The sequence below is a fragment of the Oryctolagus cuniculus genome, chromosome 17 (assembly GCF_964237555.1).
Source record: "Oryctolagus cuniculus chromosome 17, mOryCun1.1, whole genome shotgun sequence".
Taxonomy (NCBI): Eukaryota; Metazoa; Chordata; class Mammalia; order Lagomorpha; family Leporidae; genus Oryctolagus; species Oryctolagus cuniculus.
The window spans coordinates 44631244-44658281 of NC_091448.1; the positions used below are offsets into that span (position 1 = coordinate 44631244).

The window sequence follows — 27038 nt, forward strand, 5'->3', positions numbered from 1 at the left end:
AGGGTTGGCCCTCTGCTCCGAGCCCCGGTTCTGCTGAGCCTGACTGAGACGGGCTGTCAGGAGCAGGACGGGCGTGAGGAAACCGGGGGAGCTGTACAAGGACCAAAAAGGATGCGCTGGTTCAGTGGGAAAACAGTGGCTGGGGAGAAGCCGGCACTCCAAAGCTCCCGGCGTCAGCTCAGACTCTGACTCCGGCTAAGTCACAGAAAAAGCAGGTTGAACACTGCATTGAAAAATAATCTTAAAAACTGGCATCAAAGTACAGATCAGATGGGAAATTCAGCGAAGCCATCCCTACCCCTGAGATGGCCTTGAGTGACCTTGGCCCATTTCCTTGTCTCCACCTGAAAGCCAGCCTGGGGACAAGAGTCAAATAGCCCCTGCACCACCACCCCCGCCAGCAGAGCTGAGTCATGGACAGGAAGAGAGCAGGTGTCCCTGCCACCAGGCACCGAGTGCTCCCAAGATGTCAGAGGCAGACTAATGAATGTGCAGCTGAAGCTCGCTTTCAAGTCTAGAGTAGCCTTTCCATAGTTTCAATCACCCACAGTCAACCGCAGCCCCAAAACATTTACACGGAGGGGCCGGGTCGTGGTGCTGCGGGTTAAGCCGCTGCTTGCAAAGCTGGTGTCTCATATCAGAGCGCTGGGTCAAGTCCCAGGTGCTGAGTCGCAGCTGCTCCGCTTCTAATCCAGCTTCCTGCTAATGAGCCTGGGAAGGCAGTGGAACATGGTCCAAGACCTTGAGCCCCTGTCACCCGTGTGGGAGATGTGGTTGGAGTTCTTGGCTCTTGGCTTCTGCCTGGCCCAGCCCTGGCCATCTGCAGCCCTTTGGAGAGTGAACCAGTGGGAGGAAAATCTGTCTCTCTGTCACTCTGCATTTCAATATATTTTAAAAAGATATTTAATGGAAAATCCCAGAAATAAACAATTCATACATTTTAAATAACTTTTATGATAATATACTATCACATTCTACTTTATTCTATTTTGCTGTTACTGTTAATATACTGAGCTTAATGTTTAATTAAACTTTATCCTAGGTAGGTATGGATAGGAAAAAACATGGGATGTAGGGGGCTCAGCACACTCACAGTTTCCAGCAGCCACAGGGGATCTTAGAATGTATCCCCATGGATAAGGAGGGACCACTGTACTCACAAGGCATAATTTGGAGGCACTGCTCTAAGTGATTGACAGCTGGACAGACAGAGATAGGTTCATTTAATCCTCAAAACCACCATGTGGGGCTGATGTGGTGTAGAGGCTTGGGCCGCCACCTGCAATGCTGGCATCCCATATGGGTGCTGGTTCGAGTCCCAGCTGCTCCTCTTCCAAACCCACTTCCTGCTAACGTGCCAAGGAAAGCTGCAGAAGATGGCCCAAGTACCTGGGCCCCTGTCACCCACACAGGAGACCCAGAATAAACGTGTGGCTCTTGGCTTCCTCCTGGCCTTGCCCTAGTGGTTAGGGCCACCTGGGGAGTGAACCAGCAGAGAGAAGATCTCTCTCTCTCTTTCTAACTCTGCATTTCAAATAAATACATAAGTCTTTATTAAAAAAAAAAAAAGCAACCATGCAATGGAAGGACTAGAATTATTCTCATCTTACAGATAAGAACAAGGCACAGAGAAATTTTGTCATTTGTGCAGAGTCACTCAGCCAACAAGCAGCAGAGCCAAGACTCAGACCAGGCAGTGGAACTCACCCGTGCATGAAAAGGCATCACCACACCACGTGGGTAACCCTGTCTCCTGCCCGTGGGACCTTCCCCCGCTTTCTTCTCCCCAGCAAGCAGAGAGCAGCCCCTACAACCAAAACCAGCCCTGGCACCCTCCCGCCCATCCCCACATCTGCCAAGCATCTGCTTCTACAGCAGAAGTGAGGAGAATGGGCAGGGGTGAAGGGCTGAGGGCCCATTATAGGATGGGTCCCCCTGTCAGGAGCAGAGAAGAGAGACCTCAAAACCAGTAGCCTTCGGAAGACACGGGGCCAGGCATTGAATCCATGACCCTGAATAAAGCAGCAAAATCCTGCCTTCCCCTCTCCCGGAGCCCAAGTCCTCTGGTTGAAGCCAGCCTTGCTCTGGACAGAGGTGAGGGCTCGCTAGAGACTGGAAGCTGACGGTGGGAAAGCGTGGCAGGGGGCTGGGGAAGAAGACAACTCAGTCTAAACTGGAAACTGCGAGTAGTGCTGAACCCCCTCCATCCCATGCTTTTTCCTATTCATACATACCCAGGATAAGGTTTAATTTAGATATTAGGTCAGTATATTAACAACAGTAATAGAGCCGGCGCCGTGGCTCAATAGGCTAATCCTCCACCTTGCGGCGCCGGCACACCGGGTTCTAGTCCCGGTCGGGGCGCCGGATTCTGTCCCGGTTGCCCCTCTTCCAGGCCAGCTCTCTGCTATGGCCCGGGAGTGCAGTGGAGGATGGCCCAGGTGCTTGGGCCCTGCACCCCATGGGAGACCAGGAAAAGCACCTGGATCCTGGCTCCTGCCATCGGATCAGCGCGGTGCGCCGGCTGCAGCGGCGGCCATTGGAGGGTGAACCAACGGCAAAGGAAGACCTTTCTCTCTCTGTCTCTCTCTCTCACTGTCCACTCTGCCTGTCAAAAAAAAAAAAAAAAAAAAACAGTAATAACAAAATAGAATAAAATAGAACGTGACAGTATATTATCATAAAAGTTATTTTTAATGTTATGAAGTGTTTATTTCTGGAATTTTCCTTTGAAATATCTTTTTTGAATGCACTGATTTATTTTATTTCATTTGTGTACATGCATGTGTGAGTGCACGCATGTGTGCGGTACCCAGGCCACAGGTCATTCCCAGGCTAGGTGTCCTGCCTTGGAGCCCAGCTTCGTGGTTCTTGTCCCCAAGCGGAGGGCAAATAATGATGTGTGGAGGAGAGACCAGTAAGGCAGCTCTGGGAGGGGAATGCAGACAGGCATCCATGATGCTCAGCGCAGCTCATCTCCCACAGTGGAGGCGAGGGCATTGGGGGCGGGGGAGTCAGGTTAGCACCCCTCACCTTCTCTAAGCTGCAGCCTCATCCCTGCTTTCTTTTTAACAGGCAGAGTGGACAGTGAGAGAGAGGGACAGAGAGAAAGGTCTTCCTTTTCCGTTGGTTCACCCCTCAATGGCCGCTGCGGCCGGCGCACCGCACTGATCTGAAGCCAGGAGCCAAGTGCTTCCTCCTGGTCTCCCATGTGGGTGCAGGGCCCAAACACTTGGGCCATCCTCCACTGCCTTCCCAGGCCAAAGCAGAGAGCTGGACAGGAAGAGGAGCAACCCAGACAGAGTCTGGCGCCCCGACCGGGACTAGAACCCGGTGTGCCGGTGCCTCAGGCGGAGGATTAGCCTATTGAGCCGCGCCAGCATCCCTGGCTTCTATCTCCTGTCCCCAACCTCACCTAAACCAGAAACTCCTGTCACTGTGCAGAAATCCTGAGGCCACACTCCCAGGCCAAAGTGCATGGGGTCTCTACTGGGCAGAGCCAAGGGCTCGGGCACAGGGATGTTTGCGGGTCACTGGATTCCAGGAAGTTAGACCACAGCGGTCCCCAGCTTCTCAGGCTGTGGGCCCAGTTTCGCTCTGGCCTCTATTGATCTTGACTTGTGGCCAAGTGCGGGAGACTCGCCCTCACGCTGTGTCTGGGTCCTCGGGGCGACCTACATGCCTGCTGAGGAGGGTGCAAGGCTGTGCCAGGCTCAGCACAGGCCAGTCCCCCCGGAGCCTGGAGCGCCAGGCACACAGGCTGCCAGCCCGGGCAGCTCCGGGGAGGGCGAGGCAGCCGATGCCAGGGCTTCTGCCGTCAGCCCCACCACCAAACCGGTCCACCAGCGATGGAGGCGGGGCTTGGAGGAGCAGGAGGCAGGGCCCCCAGCAGAAGAAGCCACGCGGGACACAGTATCAGGCCCTTCCTTCTGCCTTGTCCCTGGACATTTCCACTGGACTCTCCAGATCCTCACTCCCTCGAGGCATGAAACTGGGGGCCCCAGGGAGCCCTCGCAGGTGCACGCTGCTGGCCACCAGCTCGTGCCACCCGGGGCTGGGACTAATCTGTTCACAGACATCTTCTGCTCCAGCACAGGCCTCTTGATCCCAGGGACAGCATCTCAGCCTTTCTCCTGCATGGGACCAAGCCCACAAGGAGGCACGGAGCAGGTGCGGAGCGAGGCCCCCCCCAACATTCGCCCAGCTGTGCCCAGACTCCACACCTGGCCCTCCTCCCCCGCTTACGCTCAGCCCTCTTTCCAGAGCCAGGGGCACCTCCCTGTCCTACTGCCAGAGAAGAGGGCAGGGGAGGTGCCCTGGGAGAAACCTCCTCCCTGTGTGTCCCCTGCTCGCCACAGGGCCTGGCAGAGAGAGAAGCTGGGGAGAGAGGAGGAAGTGAGTCAGCTCCTTGCAGAAATGGGAAGGAGGAGGGGCCAGCAGAAAGGACATCAGGGGGCAAAGGGCACGGGGACCAAAAAGGTCACGACGGGGGAAGCAGGCCCCAGAGGCGCTGTGGGGACCACAGAGCAGAGGATGGTTATGGGGGACAAATTCAGCAGTGCCACTTCCCGCCAAGGCTGAGGGGCCCCTGTAGGCCCCAGAACCTGCTTCTGGCAGACCCGGCCCCACCTGAGGATGGAATCCAAGGCGCTCCCTTCCTGACTCATATGGGGCTGGAGGAAGTGAGGCCTCGTGGGCCTGGCGAGCCTGGTGCTCTCCTCACCCAGGCGGCGTCTCTGCCGTCCCAGGCCTCCTCCCACTGCCTCTCCTGAGTCCTGCTGTGCCACAAGTCCAGCTCCCTCTCAACCTGGTCCCCCAGGGAGGCAGATGCTGTGTCTCCTGTAGGGGACTGCAATGGGGGTGAGCCCCCTAGAAGGGAAGCTGGGGCTGCCCCAGCCACGCCCCTGCCCTCACAGGGAGCCCCTGCCCGTGGGAGCTGTCCCCGGGCTTCAGCTGGGATCTGTCATTCTGACCCAGGACAGCAGTTGCTATGCAGATCCCCAGGCTGCTGACAACCCAGCAGGCAGGCAGCCCTGGGAACTTGGCCCAAGGGAAGAAAGAGCCTTGCCCCCTGCCGGCTACACTCCCGCCCCTCGGAGACCTGCAGCTGGACGCTGTGGCTCCCACAGAACCCTGGGTCTCCTTCTCATCCTAGCCTGGCGCCCCTGCTGGGGCTCCCGTGCAGGGAAGAGGGCAGGCTGCCCCTGCGACCCCTCTTCCCCAGGCCCATGGATGCATACAGGACCCATCTCTTGTCCACGCCTGTGGGATGCCATTCTCAGGCACACAGGAAACAGAGTCTGTGGGTGGGCGCAGGACGTGGTCATGTCCTACAGACAAGGGACCGAGGCCAGGAGCCAACACTGAGCTAAGCGAGGTGGACCAGGCAGAGGACAGGAAACGGCCCTCACTCCTTCAACAGATACCCACAGCTCTCAGGCTGCAGCGCTGCTGAAGTCACTGGATAACTATAATCCCGAGGAGAGGGTGCGGTGCGCAGTGGGAGGGCCAGGCAAGGGTGCCCAGAGGAAGTGCCAGGCAAACTGGGGCCAAGGTATGTGGGCGTCCACGCCAGGCAGGGCAGAGCAGCTCAGACAGAGAACGGCACGGCGGGGAGAGAGAGAGAACCCACCGCCCGCTAGGCCCTCTGCTGGGCTACAGTCCCCGTCTCTGACCTCGCATGCACAGAGGGGAAACCACAGTGCACAGACCTGTGCCATGCGGAGGAGCCTGTCCTGGGTCAGAGGTGACCCCCAGCTGGGTGGGGCCTGGCCGCCGCAAGTGCCACAGAGATCAGCGAGGGCCAAAAGAGGCGAGAGGGGCAAAGTCCTTGCCTCTCAGCCCAGATGAGTCAGGGGCAACAGGGCATCCCTCCTCCACCCTGTGGGGACCGCACCTGGATGCTGCCGGGGCAGGTGCTCCTCCCTCGCTAGGGCTTCCCTCGCCTTCCTCCGCTCCCACCAGACTGAGTCTGCCTGCTGCCACTCGGGCTCTCCGGCTCCTGCTCCGGCTGAGCCTCTGGAGCACTGAGCGCCGGCACCATCCAGAGGGCTCCGCCCTCCCGCCTCCCATTTGCCTGGCGGGAAAGGCCTCCTGACTCCTGATGGGGGTTCACAGGGCTGTCCTGACCCTGCCTCCTCTCTCCTACCCAGCAGGCCAGCCTGGGTCCCAGCCCCGCGTGTCCCTTCAGGGCTGAGGGTGCTCCTGCAGCCGGATTACCCTCAGCCTGTCCTCCTGCCACCTTCATCATGCCCTCCTCACCTGGGAAACAGCCAGCAAGGTAATGCCTACTTCAGTGCGTGGCTGGGGGACTCAGCAAGCAAACATCAGAACGCTGCCTAACACGGGGGCAAGCGCCAGCCAGCTCCTCACCCCCTATTCCTTCTCAGGCTCAACGGGACCTCACAAGTCCAGGCTGCTTGTGAGAAGGCTGCGCCAGCACCCTCCGCGCCTCCCGGGCCCGAGCGAGCCTGTGCCAGGGCAACACCACAGCCTCTGACTGCAAGCAGCGCAGGGGGGGACAGGAAGGGACCAGAGTGACGGCCCAGGTCTAAGGAAAGTTTCCCAACCAGCTGGGGCCAACAATAAAAAAAAAAAATCACAATCTTGCTGACACCGTCCCCTGTGCTGAGGACAGGAGCCGCTGCCAAACACCCTGTGGATGGCTGCCCGCCCCCCAAAGCTGCACGGCAGGGGGTGCAAACGCCACTCCTTCACAGTGCCCATCTGGCGTGGTGGGCACCCACAGTGCTGCCAGATGCCTGGGGCACATTGGTGCCTGCTGTGCAGGACTGACAATGCAGGCGCCAGGCAGCCTGCAGGCGGCAGGGGAGCCCCCACCTCATCTGGGTCACCAGTCCCACTGCTCCCCGCCCCCCGCCCCCCCTCCCAAGATGCTGCGCTCCACCCCAGGCTGCAGGGAGGAGAATCCAGCAGCTTAGTGCAGCGGGGTGGCGGGAGCCCTGCTGGCAGGCAGAGCGCGTGCTTGTGGCTTCTGGGAAGCGCTGTAGAGATTTGCAGCATTTTTAAAATACTTGTGTTCCCACCCGCCACCCACCCCACTTCACCCCACTCCAGGCACCCACCCCCAGTCAGGGTGTTTGCCTATCTGGTACTTCCCAGAACCGTTTCAATGTAAATAAGAGAGGTTAGAAGGGAGCAAAGGGCAGGGTGGCCAAGGGTGCAGGGACAGCGGGGACAGCCTGGAGGGGGGGGCTCCTGCCAGGGCAGGCCACCTCTGAGACCCTGCCTCCAAGCTGCCTGTGCAAAACAAGCCAATGACCATGACATGTGCCCTCACCCAGCTCCATGTGGCTTGGGCACTGTGCCCACCACCCACGGCTGGGTGGCCAGGGCACTTCGGACTGCAGTTCGCCCAGCTTCTCCCAGGGCAGAAGGCAGAATGGGGCTTCCAGGGCCATGAGGGGGGGGCCTGGGAGAAGACAAATGACATTATCCATCGCTCTACCTGCCAGCCCCGTGTGCCCCACTCATGCAGGACAGAGAACCCCCCCAAAATGCTTCCAAGGACCTTTCCCACTCTGGACCCCTCCCCACAGACCCCTCATCATCACAAGGACTGAGTTAGAGTTCCATGCCCAGCCCCCAGCCAGGGCTCTCGTGCGGCCAGACTCTCTGAAGCCAGAGGTGCCTGAAGCTTTGGCATAAAATGAAGCAAAAATTTCCTGCTTACAACAAAAACAAAAAACAAACCCAAAACCCCTCCGAGGATCATTTGGAGTAAAATTAGGAACAGAAGCATTCTAGAACACCGAGCCCAGGCCGCCCCCAGCTACGCCACCACTGCCAGAAGCCCAGCGCGCACGCCCCAGCCCGGCAGGCCTGCAGCAGCTCAGCTTCCGGTCCCCACTCTGGACGGCAGCCACAACACTAGGGACAAGGTGGCCCAGGCTCATAGCGTTTTCCTCCAGGGGTCCAGGGCTGCCACAGCAAAGGGGGCTCTCCTGCCCCCACGCAGGCAGTCCCCTGCAGGGCCACGGTGGCCAGACCGGCAGCTTGAGAAGCTGGGCTCTGAAAAGCTGGTGAGGATGGGGACGCAGCGTCCACCTCTTCTTCCCTCAGCTGTGGTCCTTAAGCACAGAGCCACCGAAGCAGCAGGAGGTCCCACCAGACACACCCCGGGCAGGACCCAGAACAGGGGACACTTGCAAAATCACCTGCCCAGCTGGCTTTAGCGACAGGGCAGAGGGAAGGGAACCAGTGAGCCTGAACACTTAGGCCTGCCAAGGTCTTGGAGAGCTCACCACGCACACATGTGTTGTGTGTAAAGAGCCACAAAGCACAGCACACAGGATAAAACCAAGTCTCCACTGAGCCCCAGAGATAACTGGCGTGGGCCGGGATGAATCCTTCTCCAGCTCAGGGAGGAAACAGGTCCACTTGGCAGAGCCCAGGGTCACCTCCCGAGGAGCCTCCTCCTGCCTCCCCGCCCCTGAGGCAGAACGGCCGCTTCCTCCCTCCTAGCCCATTGTGCGCCTCCTTCCTGCCCCATACCGGTACCTGTTCAGACTCCTGTGATCGCAGCCACGGGGACCTCCGCACCAGGCCTCAACCCGCCCAGCCCGCCTCCTAGAGCCGGGGGTGGGGAGTATCTTGGACCCAGCCAGCGTTTTCAGATCCTGGTCTTCACCAACACCTCCCTCTCTTCCTCAGACTCAGGAAACCCTGGACCTTTAGCAACTGATCCAAATACAGAATCCCCCTACCACCACCGCCAAAAAAAGGGAAGAACAAAGCCTCTCCCCCAAGCCTGGCAGCCACGCTGGGTCCCTCCTCTCCCTCGGCTCCCACACCAGTCAGCCAGCTCCGGGACTCCAGGCTCACGGATTCTACCAAGTTCAGGCCTCCATCCGAGTCCTGGCACAAGCCACCTTGCTCCTCTCCCCATAGCTACCCTTGCTGTACCCTAAAGCACTCTCCATAAGCGGCCAGAGAGATTTCTATGATCTGTTTCAGTCATTCCCAGATTCAAGGGATTCCTTGCCCTTAGTCCAAGTTCCCACTGCCTGAGTGGCCTGGCCCCTGCATCGCCTCCCCCCCACTTTAAATATTTATTTGAAAGGCAGAGAGGGAAAGACACACACACACACACACACAGAGAGAGAGAGAGCGAGAGAGAGAGAGAGAGAGAGAATCTTCCTACTTCTAGTTCATTCTCCAAACAGCCACAAAAGCTAGGTCTGGGCTAGGCAAAAGCCAGAACCCAAGAACTCCACCTGGGTCTCCCACACAGATGTCAAAGGCCCAGGTACTTGGGCCGTCCTCCACTGCCTTCCCAGGTGCATTAGCAGGAAGCTAGATTGGAAGCGGAGCAGTTTCCAGTCCCAACTGGAAAAAGTACATGATAGGGAACCCAAGTGTAGCAAGCTGCCCAACCTACTGTGCCACTAATGTGCCCTTCTCTCTCCTGCCTCTAGGCCTGTGTCTCTTAGAAGCTTTCCCTTCCTCCTGCCTCCCAGCCACTCGTCTCCTACCCAGTTGTCAGCTTTTGCTGGCCCACCCCTTCCTGGAAGCCCCTCTTCTGTGTCGCCTGGAGCCCTGGACTGGCCCCGCCACTGAGTTGCTCAAATGCACTGTTGTTGCCTGCTACTTGACCACCTCTCCCCCAACTCCGAGTTCTGCTCATTGCCAGACCCTAGGACCTGGCACACAGCAGGTGCACAGCAAGTGCTTGCGTCACAGGGAGGTGGCTGCAAGGGTGACTGGCAGAAAAAAAGAGATGCTTCTCTCAAGCCTGCTGGAGGACCTGCCAGGCCCGTCTATCCAACCGCTGTGGCTCACCCCTACTCCTGACGTAGCCTCGTCCGGCAGCTATAGGGACACAGAAAGGAGGCGCAAGCCCCACATTCTGGACCCACACCACGTGAGAGGGAAACCCGAGGGCTGTCTCTCCCTCGGGCCTTCTGAGCCGGCCATGGAAGGAAGCCAGAGGCCCTGGCCCCCATCCGTGTGCAGGAAGAGAACAGATGGCTAGTCAGTCCTATGGAGCTCCCTGGGGACAAGCAGTGTGTGGACACAGTTGATGGATGGCCTGACGGTCAGGGTGGCCGCCAGGAGCTGTCCCTGTGGAGCTACTGTCAACAGGGGACCGTGCCCAGCAGCCTGGAGGAGGCAGAAAGACACTTGTCTTGGTCCAGAACTGGGAGCAGAAGTGAAGCCAAGAAAAGAAGCAGGAGTAGGAGTGCGAGGAAGAGGAGGAGATGGAGGCTGAGGGCCGCAGAGCCGGCTGCAGCACTCCCACACCAACTCCCGGGACCTGGCCCAGGAAGCTGGAGAAGCTGGGCTCACCCTGCCCCCTCTGCTGGTGGCACGAGTCCCCACCCACCATCTACCCTGGGGGCGGGGGCGATGCAGGGCTGTTCTCAGCCTGTGCCTCTTGTCCCACTAGATGGCTCTAGGACAAGCAGGGGCATGGAGTTTTCTACTGTGTTCCCTGCAGGATCTCCAGGCTGATACCTGGGGAAGAAGTCCTCTGGGCACCAGCTGACCCTGTCCCCTGGGGGCCAGAGTGAGCCAGCATGTCAGGTAGCAGGTGTTACAGGGAACCTACCAGGCCTCTCCAGCCCACCACCCACCTCTCCAGCCCTGAGCTGGGAAAGGAAATGTGAGATATCAGGGCTGTAATGAGGAAGCGCCAACAGCAGCTGGGATGCCAGGCCCCACAGAGACCTCGCTGCGGCTCAGCAGGGAAGCTGCACTAAGCTCCCCAGGGGAATCATTCTTTACAAAGAAAATTCCAACTGTGAAAAGCAATGCCAGCCTGGGAGAAAGCAGACAGCCATGGCGACAGGTTAGGATCTCTGGTTCAGAGATAAAGACCTCCCCTACCTGCCCTCCCAGCTCTTTCCCCCTACACCCCCTGCCAAGTCATGGCTCCTGGGTTCAGCCTAGCCTGGTGGCTGACCCACAGTAGGTGCTCCACACATGTTTCTTTTTTAAAAATTTTTTTTCAAATTTTTTTTGTTTTGTTTTGGTTTGGTTTTGACAGAGTTATACAGAGAGAGACAGAGAGAAAGGTCTTCCTTCCGTTGGTTCACTCCCCAAATGGCTGCTACCGCTGGCACATTGCGCCAATCTGAAGCCAGGAGCCAGTTGCTTCCTCCTGGTCTCCCACGCTGCTACAGGGGCCCAAGCACTTGGGCCATCCTCCACTGCCTTCCCGGGCCACAGCAGAAAGCTGGACTGGAAGAGGAGCAACCAGGACTAGAACCCGGCGCCCATATGGCACACTGGTGCTGCAGGTGGAGGATTAACCAAGTGAGCCACAGTGCCGGCCCCTCCACGTGTGTTTCTGGAATGAATGAATTCAGGTCCTTTCTTGGATTCCACATCAGCTCCCTCCCACTCACAACCACTCCCTGACCTGCAAAGCTTCCTAACCCCAACTAGCCTCACGGTCAAGGAAGGCCTGGAGCCCAAACCAGCGCTTCCTGCCACTCCCAGTCCCCGAGGCCCCACATGCCGCTGGGGTGAGTGGCCATCCTTGCACCCACTTCCCCCTCCCTGGGAGAAAGCTGGGACCGGACTCTGCCTGCTTCCTCTGCACTTCCTTTCGTTTCTGGCTTTGACACATCTGGCCGGTCATTTAGTGCCGAGAAATCTTAGCCAGGCTGTGTCCCAGTCAGGCTGCAGGTCTAAAGTCCACAGCTAGGAGGAAGGGATGGCCAGAGAGGTCAGCTCGTCCTTCCTGCACTATCACAGGCAGGACATTCCAAACTGAAATCAAAAAAGCTTTCGAAAATGTATGTATTTAGTTATCGAGAGGCAGAGAGAAAGAGCTCCCGACCACTGGTTCACACCCCGAAATGCCTGCAGCAGACTGCATCGGGCCATGTCAAAGCTGGGCGCCAGGAACTCAACCCAGGTATCCCACGTGGGTGACAGGGACCCAACTCCCCGAGCCATCACCTGCTGCCTCCTGGGGTCTGCATTAGCGGGAAGCCGGAATCGGGAGCAGAGATGATACTTGCATTTGAAATTGGATGTGTGTGTTTCAACAGGCAGTTTAGCCAAGAGGCCCTGCTTCTCCGCCTTGCACTGCTGTTTTGTGTGGGCAGGGTACTAGGTGGCGTCTCAGGAATGGTCACGCTGTGCCTGTGGGCTTGGTCCCTGTTCTTTCCCAGGGCTCTGTTTCTCTGCTTTGGGAGCTGTAATTTGGATGCTAGGAGCCAAGCACTTTTTCCTCTATCGGGAACAGACACTCCACTGCGCCAAACCCTCCAGGGGTGTCATGTCCCTGGAATAAAGTCTAAACGGCAACCACGATGTCCACGGCCCTCCACGGTCAGCCCCTGCCATCTCTACGACCTCACTCACGAGGGAGCCGTCTCCCTGGGCGTCCCAGACGCTTGTGACAGCCCTGATTTGAAATCGTGTGCCCTTTTTTTCACCTCCAAGACCTGAACAACATGGCAGTCCTGTATTCTGGTGTCCAGAGTGTCCCTTGTGGCCAGAAGTGGCACATGTTAGCCTACATAGCCCCACTTAGGGTTAGGAAACACAGTGCCCAAGCCCGCCGCCTTGCTCTCGGTATCACGAAGCTGAACATTCTGCCCACAATCGCCAACCCGCGTCAGACCCCTCCAGAAGGCTCCCAGGTGCAGCTGAAGTCCAGCCAGAAGCTGGCCTCACCCTGGACGCTGGAGAAAAACATCACGCCTGCTTCCATCCATCAAGTCACCCTGACACCCACAACACAGAAAGCCAACAGCAAACCACGGGCCCGGCTGGGCGGTGAGAACTCCACTGGACAGTGAGCTTTTAGGGGACTCTGGGGGACCCGTCCCTCAGCAAGGCAGAGTGATACGCTCCTCGCTCCTTGGCACAGCCCCAGGATCGGTACAGCATCCCCACCCTGCTCTCCACCTGCCAGGCTCCGACCGCAGCACCCTCTAAGTACCACAGCGGCACTTGCCAGCGCTCCTGACCCCCACTCACCCCCGGTGCCCAGGGCAACACTCACATCGGCTGGCTCCCTGCGGGCTCCCTCGCCGCTCCGCAGCCAGCTCCGGCTCAGCTCACTGAGCTCCGGGATGGGCTGCACCTTGAGCCGCACGCTGTCCCCGGACTGCCGGATCATCTCCACAATCTCATCCCTGGACTTGCTCTCCACGTTGTGCCCGTTAATCTCCACCAGCCGATCTCCTGGCACCAGCCCCAGGGCCAGGTCCTTGGTGCCCGCACCGGGCTCAGCGAAGTGAACCACGCGCCGGTAGGCCTGGCCCTCGGGGCCGCGATCCAGCATGGTGGTGCGGCGCAGCGAGAAGCCGAAGTCCCCGGTGGGCCTGCGCTGCAGCTCCAGCTCCCGCAGGGCAGGGGCGGGCGGGGGCACCACGGGCGGCAGGCGCAGGTCGGCTGGGAACCTTTTAGTCACCAGCTCAGGGACGCGCGTCCGGGGCCCCGGGCGAGGGATGCCTGGGCCCGGGTACTGCACCAGCTGTCCCTCTATCGTCCTTGCCTCCACCTGCGGCGAAGGGGCGGCCGAGTGCTCGGAGGGGGTGGAGGTTTCTGAGGCGCTCTCGTCCCGGCTACGCTGGGAGAAGGAGAAGCGCTTGACAATCATCTGTGAGTTCTGCTTGGCCAGCGAGCCGAACTTGGCCGCCCGCTGCAGCACAGAGCCCCGGAAGCTGCCTTCCTCCCCCTTGAGGTCATCGCTCGAGCTGGCTGTGCTCAGGTGGCCTGAGTCCAGGATGACGCTGCCCCGGTTGCTGTCCGAGTCGATGTCGGTGAGGTGCAGGTCGGAGCCACTGGCCACCTTGATGGGGATGGGGTTGGAGATCTCCAGGCGCGTCCTGGATTCGCGCTTGGAGGAGCGGTTCAGGTTGAAGAAGCCGCGGCGCAGGCTCATCTCCTCCAGGCTCCGCAGCTCTGCCGCCGACATGCGCTCCTTCTTCTCCTTCTTCTCTTTCTTCTCCTTCCGCCCGCCATCTTTGTCCTTGTCTTTCTTCATTAGATTAAACATGGTGAGGGTGCTGTTTTAGGGGTGGCACCCCAGAGGACTATATGGGTGCTTGCCACAGGGCCTGTGTACCCCACCTCGCTGCTGCAACAGAAACACACACAGAGCAAGGTTATTTGAGCAGTCACTGCCTGTGTCTCCAGTCCAGAGTGCAAGTGTCACACAACAAAAGCTCAGCTAACTAAATCCCCACAGCATTTCCACAGGTGGGTACTGATATCATCCCACTTCACAAACGAAGGAATCTCGAGGTTTGAACACAGTGGTAAAAGTCCAGACTTCCAAGCCTGACTTCGCCTTTAAGCTCCGAGAGACCACGGCTCGGGTGTGCCTCAAGACCCCTGGCCTCCTGGCAAGAGGATGTGTCACATCAACCTGGGACCCGACTGAAGGTTCAGATGTGAAGGGAGAAGGCAGCACCACACCCACCCACCACAGCTGCAGTCCCGAAGCAACAGACACCACATGCTCTGGGGCCCCTGCTAAGCCTGTAATCCTCGGGCAGCATCCTCAGCCGCTGCCTAACAAGACCTCAAAGGAACCCGCACTTACTCAGTGCCCAGGCCAGGCACTGGACACACAGCTCTCATTTGACCCTCACAGGCTCCATGCAAGGCAGGACCATTCCCTCTATTGTTTGTTTTTTTTTTTAAGATTTATTTATTTTATTTGAAAGACAGAGTTACAGAGAGGCAGAGAGAGAAAGAGAGAGAGAGAGAAAGACGTCTTCCATCCACTGGTTCACTCCCCAGATGGCTGGAGACAGCCAGAGCTTTGCCAATCCAAAGCCAGGGGCCAGGATCTTCTTCCGGGTCTCCCACATGAGTGCAGGGGCCAAGGACTCAGGCCATCTTCCACTGCTTTCCCAGGCTACAGCAGAAGGCTGGATCGGAAAAGGAGCAGCCGGGACTAGAACCGGCGCCCTTATGGGATGCCGGCACTGCAGGCCAGGGCTTTACCCGCTATGCCACAGTGCTGGCCCCAATTCTCTCCATTTTCTAAGCAAGAAACACAGAGCTCAGAAAACAGACTTCATGTCCGTGGCCACCCAGCTGCCCAGTGGCAATGCGGAGCTTCGGTGGCAAAGTCTGTGCTCTGTCTAGGCCCTGGGTGCCCGGAGTGGGGCAGGGAGGGAAGGAAGGGGAAGCTCCAGACTGAACACAGGACAGGCAGCTGTGAGGTGGGGGCGGGGCGGGGTCTGCTGGATAAACAGGATCCTGAAAAACTCACATCCTTTTCCCTCGCCCAACACCTAAATATAGCCTCAGGAAGAAAGTTGTGGCGATGCAGAGAAAATCCCAGCTCCGAGACACAGGCACCTGTGGCGCCAACCTACCCACACCCCATCACACCCAATACGGGGACAAGAATGAGAAAACCCTGGTCGGGGTGGAGTCGGGAGCCTTTCTTGTTCTGACCAGCAGGGACCAAGAAGCAGACACAGGCCACACCGCCAAAGCAGGAATCACATGGAATTATTTTTTCTCTCTCCAGCGAAGCCACCCCCCACACACACCGAGTTCCAGACACAGGGTCTAAACAGAAGCGCTTCCAGCAATGGCCTCTTGCCAGGCCTTGTGTTCCCCACCCCCACACCCAAGCAGGGCCTTCCAGGATCCTCATTCCGGGGAGGGACCCCACACACACCATCCAGGTACAAGGCCCAGGAATTCATCAAGGGCTCAGTGCACTGGCTCATTGCCTCGCCTTGCCCAGCACCCCAAGCCCTGTGGTTCCTGGCAGACACATGCATCTTCTCTCTAAAGCAGCACCGTCCACAAGAAACATAACTCAAGTCACAGAGGTAATCTGTAGCTTTCCAGCAGTCAGGCTAAAAAAAGGTACAAAGAAACAGGTGACACTGACTTTAATTATATATTTGTGTAATGCAGTAACTCCAAAATACTGTCATCTCGACATAGAATCCATATAAAAACACTGGGATGTTTTTCATTCTCTCTTCCATAGTAAGTCTTTAATACCTGGTGTGTATTTTACGCTTAGAGCACATCTCAATTCAGACTAACCACAGTTCAAGTACTCAACACACCCAAAGGGGCCAGTGGTTACAAAACTGGATGGTGCAATTCTGGAGAATTCTCCAAAGAGATGGAAATCTGGGCTGGTTACTGGCTCCCCGTGGGCCTAGCAAGAACCCCTTTCCCTCTCTGACCTGTTTCTACTTGCTAAAATGATGTTCTCTCTAAATGTTTTATTTTAAATGCTCCCTGCACAGTACCTGGGAGTTGGAAGACAGAAAGCTGGGAGTCAAGGGACATACGGGGCAGACATTTAGTCCAACACTCAGGCTGCAGTTGGGGATGCCCATGATGCACATCAGAGGGCCTGGTTCAAGTCCCAGCTCCTCCACTGCTTTTCTTCTTCTTCTTTTTAATATTTATTTCTTTATTTGAAAGTCAGAGTTACACAGAGAGAGAAGGAGAGGCAGAGAGAGAGAGGTCTTCCATCTACTGGGTCACTCCCCAACTGGCCACAACAGCTGGAGCTGTGCCGATCCAAAACCAGGGGCCAGAAGCCAGGAGCCTCCTCTAGGTCTCCCATGTGGATGCAGGAGCCCAAGGATTTAGGCCATCTTCCGCTGCTTTTCCAGGCCATAGCAGAGAGCTGGATTGGAAGTGGAGCAGCTGGGACTTGAACTGGCTGGCGCACACATGGGATGCTGGCACTGCAGGCTACAGCTTTACCAGCTACGTGACAATGCTGGCCCCTCCTCTGCTTCTTTTTTTTTTTTCCAATCTTTTTATTTATTTATTTGACAGGTAGAGTTATAGACAGTGAGAGGGAGATTCAGACAGAAAGGTCTTCCTTCCGTTGGTTCACCCCCCAAATGACCACCACGGTTGGTGCTGCGCCGATCCGAAGCCAGGAGCCAGGTGCTTCTTCCTGGTCTCCCATGCAGGTGCAGGGCCCAAGCACCTGGGCCATCCTCCACTGCCCTCCTGGGCCACAGCAGAGAGCTGGACTGGAAGAGGAGCAACCGGGACTAGAACCTGGTGCCCATATGGGATGTCGGTGCCACAGGCTGATGATTAACCAAGTGAGCCACAGCGCCAGCCACCCCCACTCTGCTTCTAATCCAGCTACCTGCTAATGTAAACCCTGGGAGGCAGCAGGTGATGGCTCAAAGACTTGGGTCCCTGCTATCTACATAGGAGACCTGGGTAGAAGTTCCAGGCTTCTGGCTGTAGCCTGGCTGTTGTGGGTGTTTTGGAACTGAAGCAATGGATCAAAGACGGCTTTCTGCCACTCTCTGTCTCTCTGCCTTCCAAATAAAGTGAAGAAAGATTCATTAAAAAGAGGTGCACAGGGGCCAGCACTGTGGTGTAGCGGGTAAAGCCACCGCCTGCAGTGCCGGCATCCCATAAGGACGTCAGTTTGAGTCCTGGCTGCTCCACTTCCGATCCAGCTCTCTGCTATAGCCTGGGGAACCAGTAGAAGATGGCCCAGTTCCTTGGTCCCCTGAACCCATAGGGAGACCTGAAAGAAGCTCCTGGCTCCTGGCTTCAGATCGGCCCAGTTCCAGCCTTTGTGGCCATCTTGGGGGTGAACCAGCGGATGGAAGACCTCTCTCTTTCTCTCTATCTCTACCTCTGTAACTCTGCCTTTCAAATAAATAAGTAAATCTTTAAAAAAAAAAAAAAAAAAAAAAGGTCCACAGGGCAGCCTTGCCCAGCTGGGTCTGGACTGACTGGGGCGGGGCAGAGTCTGACAAGTGATACCTTCTCTTCAGGGCTCCCTCTCCTCCTGGGCATTCAGCAGGAGTGAGGCACAGGCCTGCCACATAACAGGACGTGGGATCTCAGGCTGGTCACCACCCTCCTCCCCCTTCATCTACCACTACACACAGTCATAAAGGACTTATTGAGAAGATGGCTCCAGGGGTGGCTCTGGGGCAAATAAAGGCAGAAACCCACCTTTGGGGCTTCCAGCAGGCAAACAAGAACACCTCCACCACAGTCCCACCATGAAGAATGAACCAGCTCCCCACAGCACTGTCCTGCCAAGATGCCCAGTCCTCCCTCCGCAATCCTTACCCTAGCCTGGCTGGGGGGCTGGAGAGCTGGGCAGTCTCAACGGAAAGCAGTCTCCAGAATTCTAGAATCTCTGGGCTGGAAAAGTCCCTGAGGAGTCATTTTACCCCAGTCCTGCCTCGATGTCCCATCGCACAGGCACAGCAGCAGCACAGGGGCGCCCCAGGTGGGAAGCTGGAGGACCCTACCCCGACACTCTGCTCAAGGCGGAACGAGATGATCCAGGCTTCTTCTAGCTCTCAGATTCCACATATCTGAGTCTCCTGTGGACACAGGTTAGTCATTAACCTTCTGCAAAGGCACCCCTCTCATCCCAACGCTGGGGCCTTCAGAAGCTGAGCTGAGGCTACGTCAGCCCCACCCTCACCACTCCTGCCTGCCACTGTTCTCTGCATAGCTCACAAGCCAGCCCCTCTGCAGAGCCATCCCACAGTCTCCAGGCTGGGCTGTGGACCGGTTCTCTCCTGCGCCACACACTGGAGCGACCTGGCTGCCTGCAGTCTTTCCTCCCAGGCCCAGATCTGCAGTGCAGCTGCAACAGCAACGGCCGCTCCTGCGCTTCTGAACCCCGGATGTGCTGGAGAGCTAGGCTCCGTCATCTTTATGTCGACCTTGGACTTGCCAGCACCTTCTGTCCTCGAGTTGTCTCCTGCGGGTCTGACCCCGCCGCCTCCTCCCTCCTTCCCCATCTCACGCTGCAGTTTCTCCCCTCTTCCCTTCCTCCCTCGCCCTCCCTCTTCAGCCAGTGAGGGTAACTGGAGGATTCTTCTGACCTCTTTCTCTGCCTGTCTTTCCTCATCCTACTCCAGGAAGCTTCTCCTAACTTTAGGTGGAGGAAAGATGTGCATGTAAATTAGGATAAGTACCTAAATTATTTTGACCCCCTCATCCCTAAAAAGGAAGCTAAGTACAATCTGTCAACTCAGTTGTTTTATCACTTTATAAGCATCTTGAAGCCAAGGAACATTCCACTCAAATGTGTGTCCAGGTGTCAGCAACGAGAATGGACACATGGAATACTACTCAGTAAGAAACAGGGAACAATGACCAATACACTCACCAACAGCAATCAATTTTCTTTTTTTTCTTTCTTTTTTTTTGACAGGCAGAGTGGACAGTGAGAGAGAGAGACAGAGAGAAAGGTCTTCCTTTTGCCGTTGGTTCACCCTCCAATGGCCGGCACACCACACTGATCCAGCAGAAGCCAGGCACTTATCCTGGTCTCCCATGGGGTGCAGGGCCCAAGCACTTGGGCCATCCTCCACTGCACTCCCTGGCCACAGCAGAGAGCTGGACTGGAAGAGGGGCAACCGGGACAGAATCTGGCGCTCCAACCGGGACTAGAACCCGGTGTGCTGGCGCCACAGGCGGAGGATTAGCCTAGTGAGCCACGGTGCCAGCCAATCAATCTTAAAAACATGATGCCAGCGCAAAAGGAAAGAAGTCGAGGGAAAAAGCAGATATTGCTGTGATTCTGGTTCTATGAAGCTCCATCGCAGGCAAAACTAATCTAAGGTGAAAGGAAATCAGAAGAGCAGTTCCCTTTAGGTGATGGGGGGTGAGGGGGTGGGAGGCCCACCTGAGAAGGGGAGGAGGGGACTATCTGGGATTCTGTTCATGTCCTGTATGTTGACAGCTACATGCATTCGTCAACTGTCATCAAATAGTGCACAGAGTGGTCCGTGTCATGGTTTAGCAATGCCAGCAACCCTCATGGGTGCCAGTTCATGTCCCGGCTGGTCCACTTCTGATCCAGCTCCCTGCTAATCTGCCTGGCAAAGCAACAATGACCCAAGTGTACGGATCCCTGCTACCCACCTGGGAGAAGCTCCTGGCTCCTGGCTTTGGCAGCCATCTGAGGAATGAACCAACAGATGGAAGATCTCTCTTTTTATCTCTCCTTTTCTGTAGCTCTGACTTTCAAATAAATAAATAGATTTACAACAATCATTGTGCAAGGGCCAGCACTGTAGGGTAGCAGGTTAAGCCTCCACCTGTGGTACCGGCATCCCATATGGGCTCAAGTTCCTGTTCTGGCTGCTCCTGTTCCAATCCAGCTCTCCGCTATGGCCTGGAAAAGCAGTGGAAGATGGCCCAAGTGCTTAGGCCCTTGCACCCATCTGGGAGATCTGGAAGAAGCTCCTAGCTTCTCTCTTTGGATCAGGCCAACTCCAGCCGTTGCAGTCATCAGGGGAGTGAACCAGCAGATGGAAGACCTTTGTCTCTGTCTCTCCCTCTTTCTGTCTATAACTCTGCCTCTCAAATAAGCAATTAAAATCTTTTTTTAAAAAAAAGGTGCACATAAGATTTGTGCATTCATTGTATGTACATAGTCATCCAAAAGTTAAAAAAAAAAAACTATAAACAAATATTGGATTCCAGGTAATGTTAAACCATTTGGGCTAAAGTGTCCTGATGATGGTAATTTACTTTGAGATGTGTTCTAGCTTGATAGATGGATCAAGAGCTAAATAAATGATAAAGTGAGGATAGGAAAATGTTAACTGCAGAATCCAGGAGGATGTGGTAGGGAATATCAGCCATAAAATTCCTTACCATTTCCGAATGTTTGCAGATCTTTGTGACAAAATGTTGGGGGAAATTATGTAGCTCTCAAGCACCTACCAAAGGGAAAAGATTGAAAGGGAAATAAGCCTAGTGAAAGAGCTCAGACGTCAGGCCACAAACGTGAGAACAAACCAAGTTCATGGCTATGCAACCTTGGGCAAGTCACTAAATGTCTCTGTTTGCTTCCACATTGGCATCTGCTGTATCAGGAGTGGGCGTGGAATGAAATGTGTGTGCGCGTGCGCGCATCTTTCGCACAATGCCCAGCCCATGGGGGGTCTCGAGAATGGTGCCAATAGCAACCAGGCACACTCTGCGAGGGCACGGGATGGTAGGGGCGATAACAGAGCACACAAGGAGCATTAGCATCACAGTCACAGGTGTGATGAAAATATCTGAAAGTAGAGCCCACAGAAGTGAGGACGACTCAGTGAGTATGCGGCCAAGCTGGAACACGCTGGCAGGGTCCAGAGGCCCATGCAGCTCCTGCCAAGGGTGCAGATGGGTAATTCACAGGAGGAGAAACACAATGGCCTCAGTAGCGTTCACAGACGTGTGAAACAGAAGTTACTGTGTTTCACTGGGCAGTTTAGTAAAAGCTATCCAGGTTGATAACATTCAAAAATTAGGAAAATGGGAAGCAAGGAGTTGCCTTGTTGGTGAAAGTACAAACTGGGAGGCCAGCGCTGTGGCATAGTGGGTACCGGTATCCCATATGGGTGCCAGTTCAAGTCCTGGCTGCTCCACTTCCTATCCAGCTCTCTGCTATGGCCTGGGAAAGCAGTGGAAAATGGCCCAAGTCCTTAGGCCCCCGCACCTGTGTGGGAGACCCGGAAGAAGCTCCTGGTTCCTCGCTTCGGATCGGCACAGCCCTGGCTGTTGCAGCCAATTGGGGAGTGACCCACCAGTTGGCAGACCTTTCTCTCTGTCTCTCCCTCTCACTGTCTTTAACTCTGTCTCTCAAATAAATAAAATCTTTAAAAAGAAATAATAAGGTAGATTTGTATACACTGACCTGGAAAGATTCTATACTACCTTGTTGAATGAAAAAAAAAGTCACAAGATAGTATATAACATTAAAAAAATTATGTAGGTCGGTGCTGTGGCTCACTTGCCTAATCCTCTGCCTACAGCGCCAGCATCCCATGTGGACGCCGGGTACTTGTCCAGGTTGCTCCTCTTCCAGTCCAGCTCTCTGCTGTGGCCCGGGAGGGCAGTTGAGGATGGCCCAAGTACTTGGGTCCCTGCACCCGCATGGGAGACCAGGAGGAAGCACCTGGCTCCTGGCTTTGGATCAGTGCAGCACCGGCCGTGGCGGCCATTAGGGGAGTGAACCAACAGAAGGAAGACCTTTCTCTCTGTATCTCTCTCACTGCCTATAACTCTCTCTCTGTCTTTCTCTCTCACTGTCTAATTCTGCCCGGCAAAAAATAAATAAATAAATAAATAAATAAATAAATAAATAAATAAATAAATAACAAATAAAAAACGATGTATACATGTGGATATGCACATCACCTACAACATTTGCATTTGGTTAGGAAAACAGATGCTCTGGGAAGAAATTGGGATTAGAGAAGGACCAAAGCAAACCTGGGTTACATATACATTGTTTGGATTTTTTTTAAAGATTTATTTATTTATTTGAAAGTCACAGTTACACAGAGAGAGAAGGAGAGGCAGAGAGAGAGGTCTTCCATCTGCTGGTTCACTCCCCAGTTGGCCGCAACAGCCGGAGCTGTGCCAATCCGAAGCCAGGAGCCAGGAGCTTCCTCCGAGTCTCCCATGTGGGTGCAGGGGCCCAAAGCCTTGGGCCACCTTCTGCTGCCTTCCCAGGCCATAGCAGAGAGCTGGATCGCAAGTGGAGCAGCTGGGACTCGACTGGTTATCTCTGGGGCATGGAGGAAAAGGGCTAACACCTAGCTTTCTACCTAAAACACCTCCTACTGACTCAGCTGTTTCTCAGCACGTGTCTTTGGTGATTTTAAAGATTAAAAAGGAAAAAGCTGAAAGATGGAAGAGTGCTGACAAGAGAGCAGGCAGCGCTGGCATCGGCTGGGAAGTGGGGCGCTGGGAGTGGGGCTGGAGTGGCACTTCAAGGCTGGCCTTCCTGTCTGGAAACTTTCAGCGACTTGGGGGACTCAGCTAACTGATGGCACTGTTGTCCCGAGGCTTTCAGTGGGGACAGATTTAAATGGGTCACTCTGCAGCAGGCAAAGCAAAAGCTCCAGGAAACAGATCCCAGGACGGAGGAGGGGGAGGACTGGGCCCCCACCCCCACCCGCAGACCACACTCATAAATAAATACAAAGGAAATGCTTTCCCAAGAGGGCCGGCCTCCCTCCCTCGGCCTCTGACCTCCCAGAGTGGCAGTTTCCTACAGTCCTGAGGCCCTAGCACGGCGCCGGCCCGGCACCGGGGGTTGCAGAAGCGGCCTGCGGGGGTCCCCCCGCACCTTGCCTGGCCCGGCCCCGCCTGGCCCAGCCCGGGGCGGCGGCTGCCGAGCCTGCTCCCGCGGTTCTGCTGAGCTCCGCAGCGCCCTGTGACTCACTGCCAGGTCACACGGAGCTTATCTGGCTCCAGGTGTGCTCCGACCGCCCGCCTCTCACATGACAGCAGCCGGCCGGCCCGCCGCAGCGCCGCGAGTCCGGCGGCCCGCGGCCTCTCCGTGCGGCCGGTGCGGCCCGCGGCGCCTCTCGCCGCGATACGGTCTCCCCTGGAACGCGGTGAGCCCGCGGGTCCCGGGAGAAACAGCGCGGGAGAGGCGCCAGCAGCCCAGCCAGGTCCCCTGCGGGCCTTCCAGGGCGTGACTCCGGGCCGCCGCCGCCCGCCTCGCGCGCGCTTCCCGCACCTCTCCCCACCCCCTCCCGTGTGACCTTGAGAGCGCCTCGTCCCCTCTGCTGGCCTCCGCTATTTCAACTATAAATCTCCAAGGGCCGGCGAGCTGACTTGGCCCCAAGCCTCTGTTGAGAGGTTTTCTGAGCAACCACAAACTACAGGTTCTAATCCCGTGCTGCCTCCCTCGCACTGTGTGACCTTGAGTCCCTCTTGCTACATCTCTGAAAAACCAGAGAATAATAAAAATAATCCCTCGTAAATGATGATAAAGTACCTGGAAGAGGGCAGGGGCTTTGGGCCCTGTAAAATCAGCAGCCCGCAACTTAAAGTGCTGTGTGGCCCCAGCCCAAGACAAAGGGCAGGGGAGGAGGGGTGCAGAGTGGCAACCCCCCTCCCCCGGCCAGCGCCCACCTCTGTACACCAGCTTCTCATCAGACTACCTCAAAAATTGGCAGCGGCACCTCAATAAAGGGGGAGATGGCGCTGGGGTGGGGGGCACTGGGCAGATATAAAACCCCCAGGCCTGGCTCAAAGCAGAACTTCAAACTCCAAGATGCATCCTGAGTTGTGCAAGCACTGGTGGGTCACAGCACACAGTGGGCTGGGCCCGCACCTTCACTCAAGAAAACCACCTTTGAACCAGAGCCCCCAGCTTTCCCCCACCGCACCCAGGAGAGGCCGGGGAGGGGCCCAGTTCACATGGATGCTCTGGCTCCTGTCTGCAGTGTCCATACCAGGTGAGGGGTCTGCCTGGGATGGATGTCTGGTCTGAAGGAGCCAGAGCAGCCCCGCTGAGCTCCAGGAACTCCCTGCTCCTCCCCTGCAGGTGCACTCCCAGGTCTGCTCCACCCGGTGCACCTCCGTGGACCTGTGCCCAGCAGACCCCAGAGTTTTCAGGTCCAACCTCTGGGGACACATGCACCCCTCAAGGAGCAGCCTCCAGCAGGGCCAGTGGGGGGTAGGGCAGACAACAGGCGGGCTGTCCAGACCATCCAGGAGTGTGCTGCACAGCCCAGGCAGGTGGTCAAGGAGGCCATAATCCCCGGGAGTCTTCTGGGAGAGTGAGGGTTGGAGGAGGTCCTTGGGCATGTGCCCTGGCACCTGAACCAGAGCAGCAGGGAATAAACAAACCTGACCCTCAGAGCTGCCAGGCATGCCGCCATCAACTCTCCCAAGTTCACAGCTCCCAAAGGAAGTGCCCACCAGCTTCTGACCCCTCCCACGCCCACCCGCCGCCCCTAGCCACAACCCTTCTCAATCCCCTGGGAGTCTTCCTCTCATAATAGCTTACCCCAAAGCCATTGTCTTCCTAGAATCCAGGCCCCAACCATTATGTCCTCAACCCCAAATGGACAAGCACACCTCCACCCACGGCTATATATAACCAGTCGGGTCATGTCCAGCAACCAGGAGGATGTTTCCTGGAAAGTCCTCATCACAAAAGGACGAGGGGAAGCTGAGGAGGTGGCAGGCCACTGACGAGGAGCCAGCCAGGCTTCTCAGGAAGCCAGAGATCTCAGGAGAAAGACTTTCAGTATCCTCGAATAGAAAGTAGCCCCTGAACCAAAAAATAAAATAAAAGAGGTGGGAAATGGTAGGCCAGGCCTGTTGCCATGACAACAGGACACCAACCTGCTCCAGAAAAAGGTTCCAGAGCTGGTAAGCAAAAGCAAGGCACTGATTCAATGCCCTCCAGAGTCAGTGTCCTGCTGAAGCAGTCTCAGCCAGGGTGACTGCTGTCCCTTCCAACACGGCCACAGAGCACAGCGCACACACTCACACGCCCAAAGCCGCCTCAGCCACAGACAGATCAGGGACTCCAGAAGACAAAATGAAACCAAAGCAAAGGATTACAGGTCACCGACAAGGCGGAGTGGGGTCAAGGGACCAAGCCTACAATGCTAGGGGGCCAACCGTGGGCAGGAAGGCCCCAGCCAGGAGGGTGCTTCGCAGCAAAGTGTGAACCCACAGCTAAACACATGCCCCACTGGCCAAGTGACCAGGCAAAATGAGTCCCAGCTCAAACCACAAACGGGCTGTCTTCACCTCCACCTTCGCCCCCACAGGGCGGCAGCCTTTCCAACTAATCAGCTGCACACATGTGCCTTCAAACTGGGCGACACCCCTCTACCCCCACCACAAAGCCCCACCGTGCGTGCGTCCCTGCGGGCCTTATCTCACCCAGGGACATGACCCACTCCTCACCAGCCTTGGTACCAAGCTTCGCGCCCGCCTCCCATGGCACGGGGGTTGTCGGCGGCGGGCAGGGCAGGGCGGCTGACCCTGCTACCTCCCCTTCCCATTGGCGAAGCAACTGGCATGACAGGTTCGCAGGGCGGGGCATCAGGGCGCGCTCTCGCAGAGGCCTGGGCAGGGCAGGCGGTCCGACCTTCCCACACGCACCCCACCCCTCTGCAGGCAAGGTGAGGTGCGCAGCCGGCCCCAGGGGAGCGCCTGCGCTCCTAAGCTCCCAGGCCTGCCGTTCGCCCACCCCGCCCCCATCATCTGCCCCCAGAGGAGGGGGCCGGGAAGCGGGGTCTCCATTGTTTTGCCAGCTGTCTAGCAGCTGCTCCTTTGAGCGGAGCCCGCTGGCGGCCTGGCAGTGAAAGGGTGAAGGCCACTGGGAGGGATAAAGGGCTCTGTGGAGGTGCTCGCCTTCCCCACTGCCTTCCTCAGCGCCTCGCTCGACCGCTGTATCTGGGAGTCCCGGGCCTGGCCCTGGGAAGCCCCCACCCCTGAGGTGGCTCCCTCCACCCCGTAGCTCTGGGCCACCTGGGTTCCTCCAAGCCTCAAATCCCCCCACCCCCAAACTGAAGGCCACCCTGTCCTGCTGCCCCGCGTCCCCCATGCTGGCCAAAGGGGGCCAGCGCTGCCCTCGCTGCCCCTTCGGGTCGGCCCCCACCCTCAGGCGTCGAGCTCTGCGGCGCCACCAGGGACGGGAGCCGGGAGTCCGGGCCGCTGCTTCCAGCGGCCGCGGGAGGAGGAGCCGGCGGGCCCCGCCGCCCGCCTGCCCGCCCGTCCGCCCGTCCGCCTGCCGGGCTGGAGCTCACCCCGCCGCCCCACCCGGCAGGGCCCACCATCGAGCGACCGCCCCCGCCGCCCCGCACTCACCGGCCGCCGGAGCCCGCCGGGCAGGCAGCAGCAGCGGAGACGCGGCATCCAGCGACCCCGGCCCGGTCGGGGCTGGAGCGCGGCGCGGCGCAGCGCAGCGCCGCCCCCCGCGACCGCGCGAGCGGAGCCGAAAGGGAGCTCCCTGCTGGCGGCTGCGGGGATAAACGCCCGGCAGGCCTGGGCAGCGCGCGGGCGCGCCGCCAGACGCGGGTCAGCGGGCACCGGAGCCGCCCAGGGAGGCTTCGTCCACAGTGGGCTCCCAGGCTCCTCTCGCTGTGTGCGAAAGGCTCCGCCCAGAGGGTCTGATGTGCGTTTGGGCCTGGAGGCTGCTGGACATGTCCAGGGACCCTGCTGGCTGTACCCAGGACAGTTTTGTCCAGAGCCAGCTGCTTCCCAGGTGGCTCTGCAGGGGCACACACAGCTGCCTTCCCTACACTGTCAGTGGGCTCAGTCCAGAGCAGGTACTGCCTGCCCTGTCCAGGGAACCCTGC

The 27038-nt window shown here is 57.3% G+C and overlaps 1 protein-coding gene across 15 annotated transcripts in view; it reads right to left on the bottom strand.

Annotated features, from left to right (window-relative positions):
* Window positions 1-26692, bottom strand: part of MYO18A (myosin XVIIIA) — a 96510-nt gene extending 69818 nt beyond the window's left edge. For 11 of the 15 annotated variants that reach the window (XM_051825394.2, XM_051825393.2, XM_051825385.2 and 8 more), the window contains exons 1-2: window positions 26548-26692; window positions 12983-14062 (exon numbers count right to left, since the gene is read on the bottom strand). In XM_051825394.2, the coding sequence (XP_051681354.2) occupies window positions 12983-13981 (999 nt within the window). In that variant the 5' untranslated portion in view covers window positions 13982-14062; window positions 26548-26692. Of the gene's footprint in view, window positions 1-12982; window positions 14063-18033; window positions 18160-20586; window positions 20653-25641; window positions 25787-26547 lie in introns of those variants that run through there. The other 4 variants (XM_051825380.2, XM_051825378.2, XM_070061145.1 and 1 more) reach the window with 4 other exon arrangements.
* Between the last annotated feature and the right edge of the window lie 346 nt (window positions 26693-27038).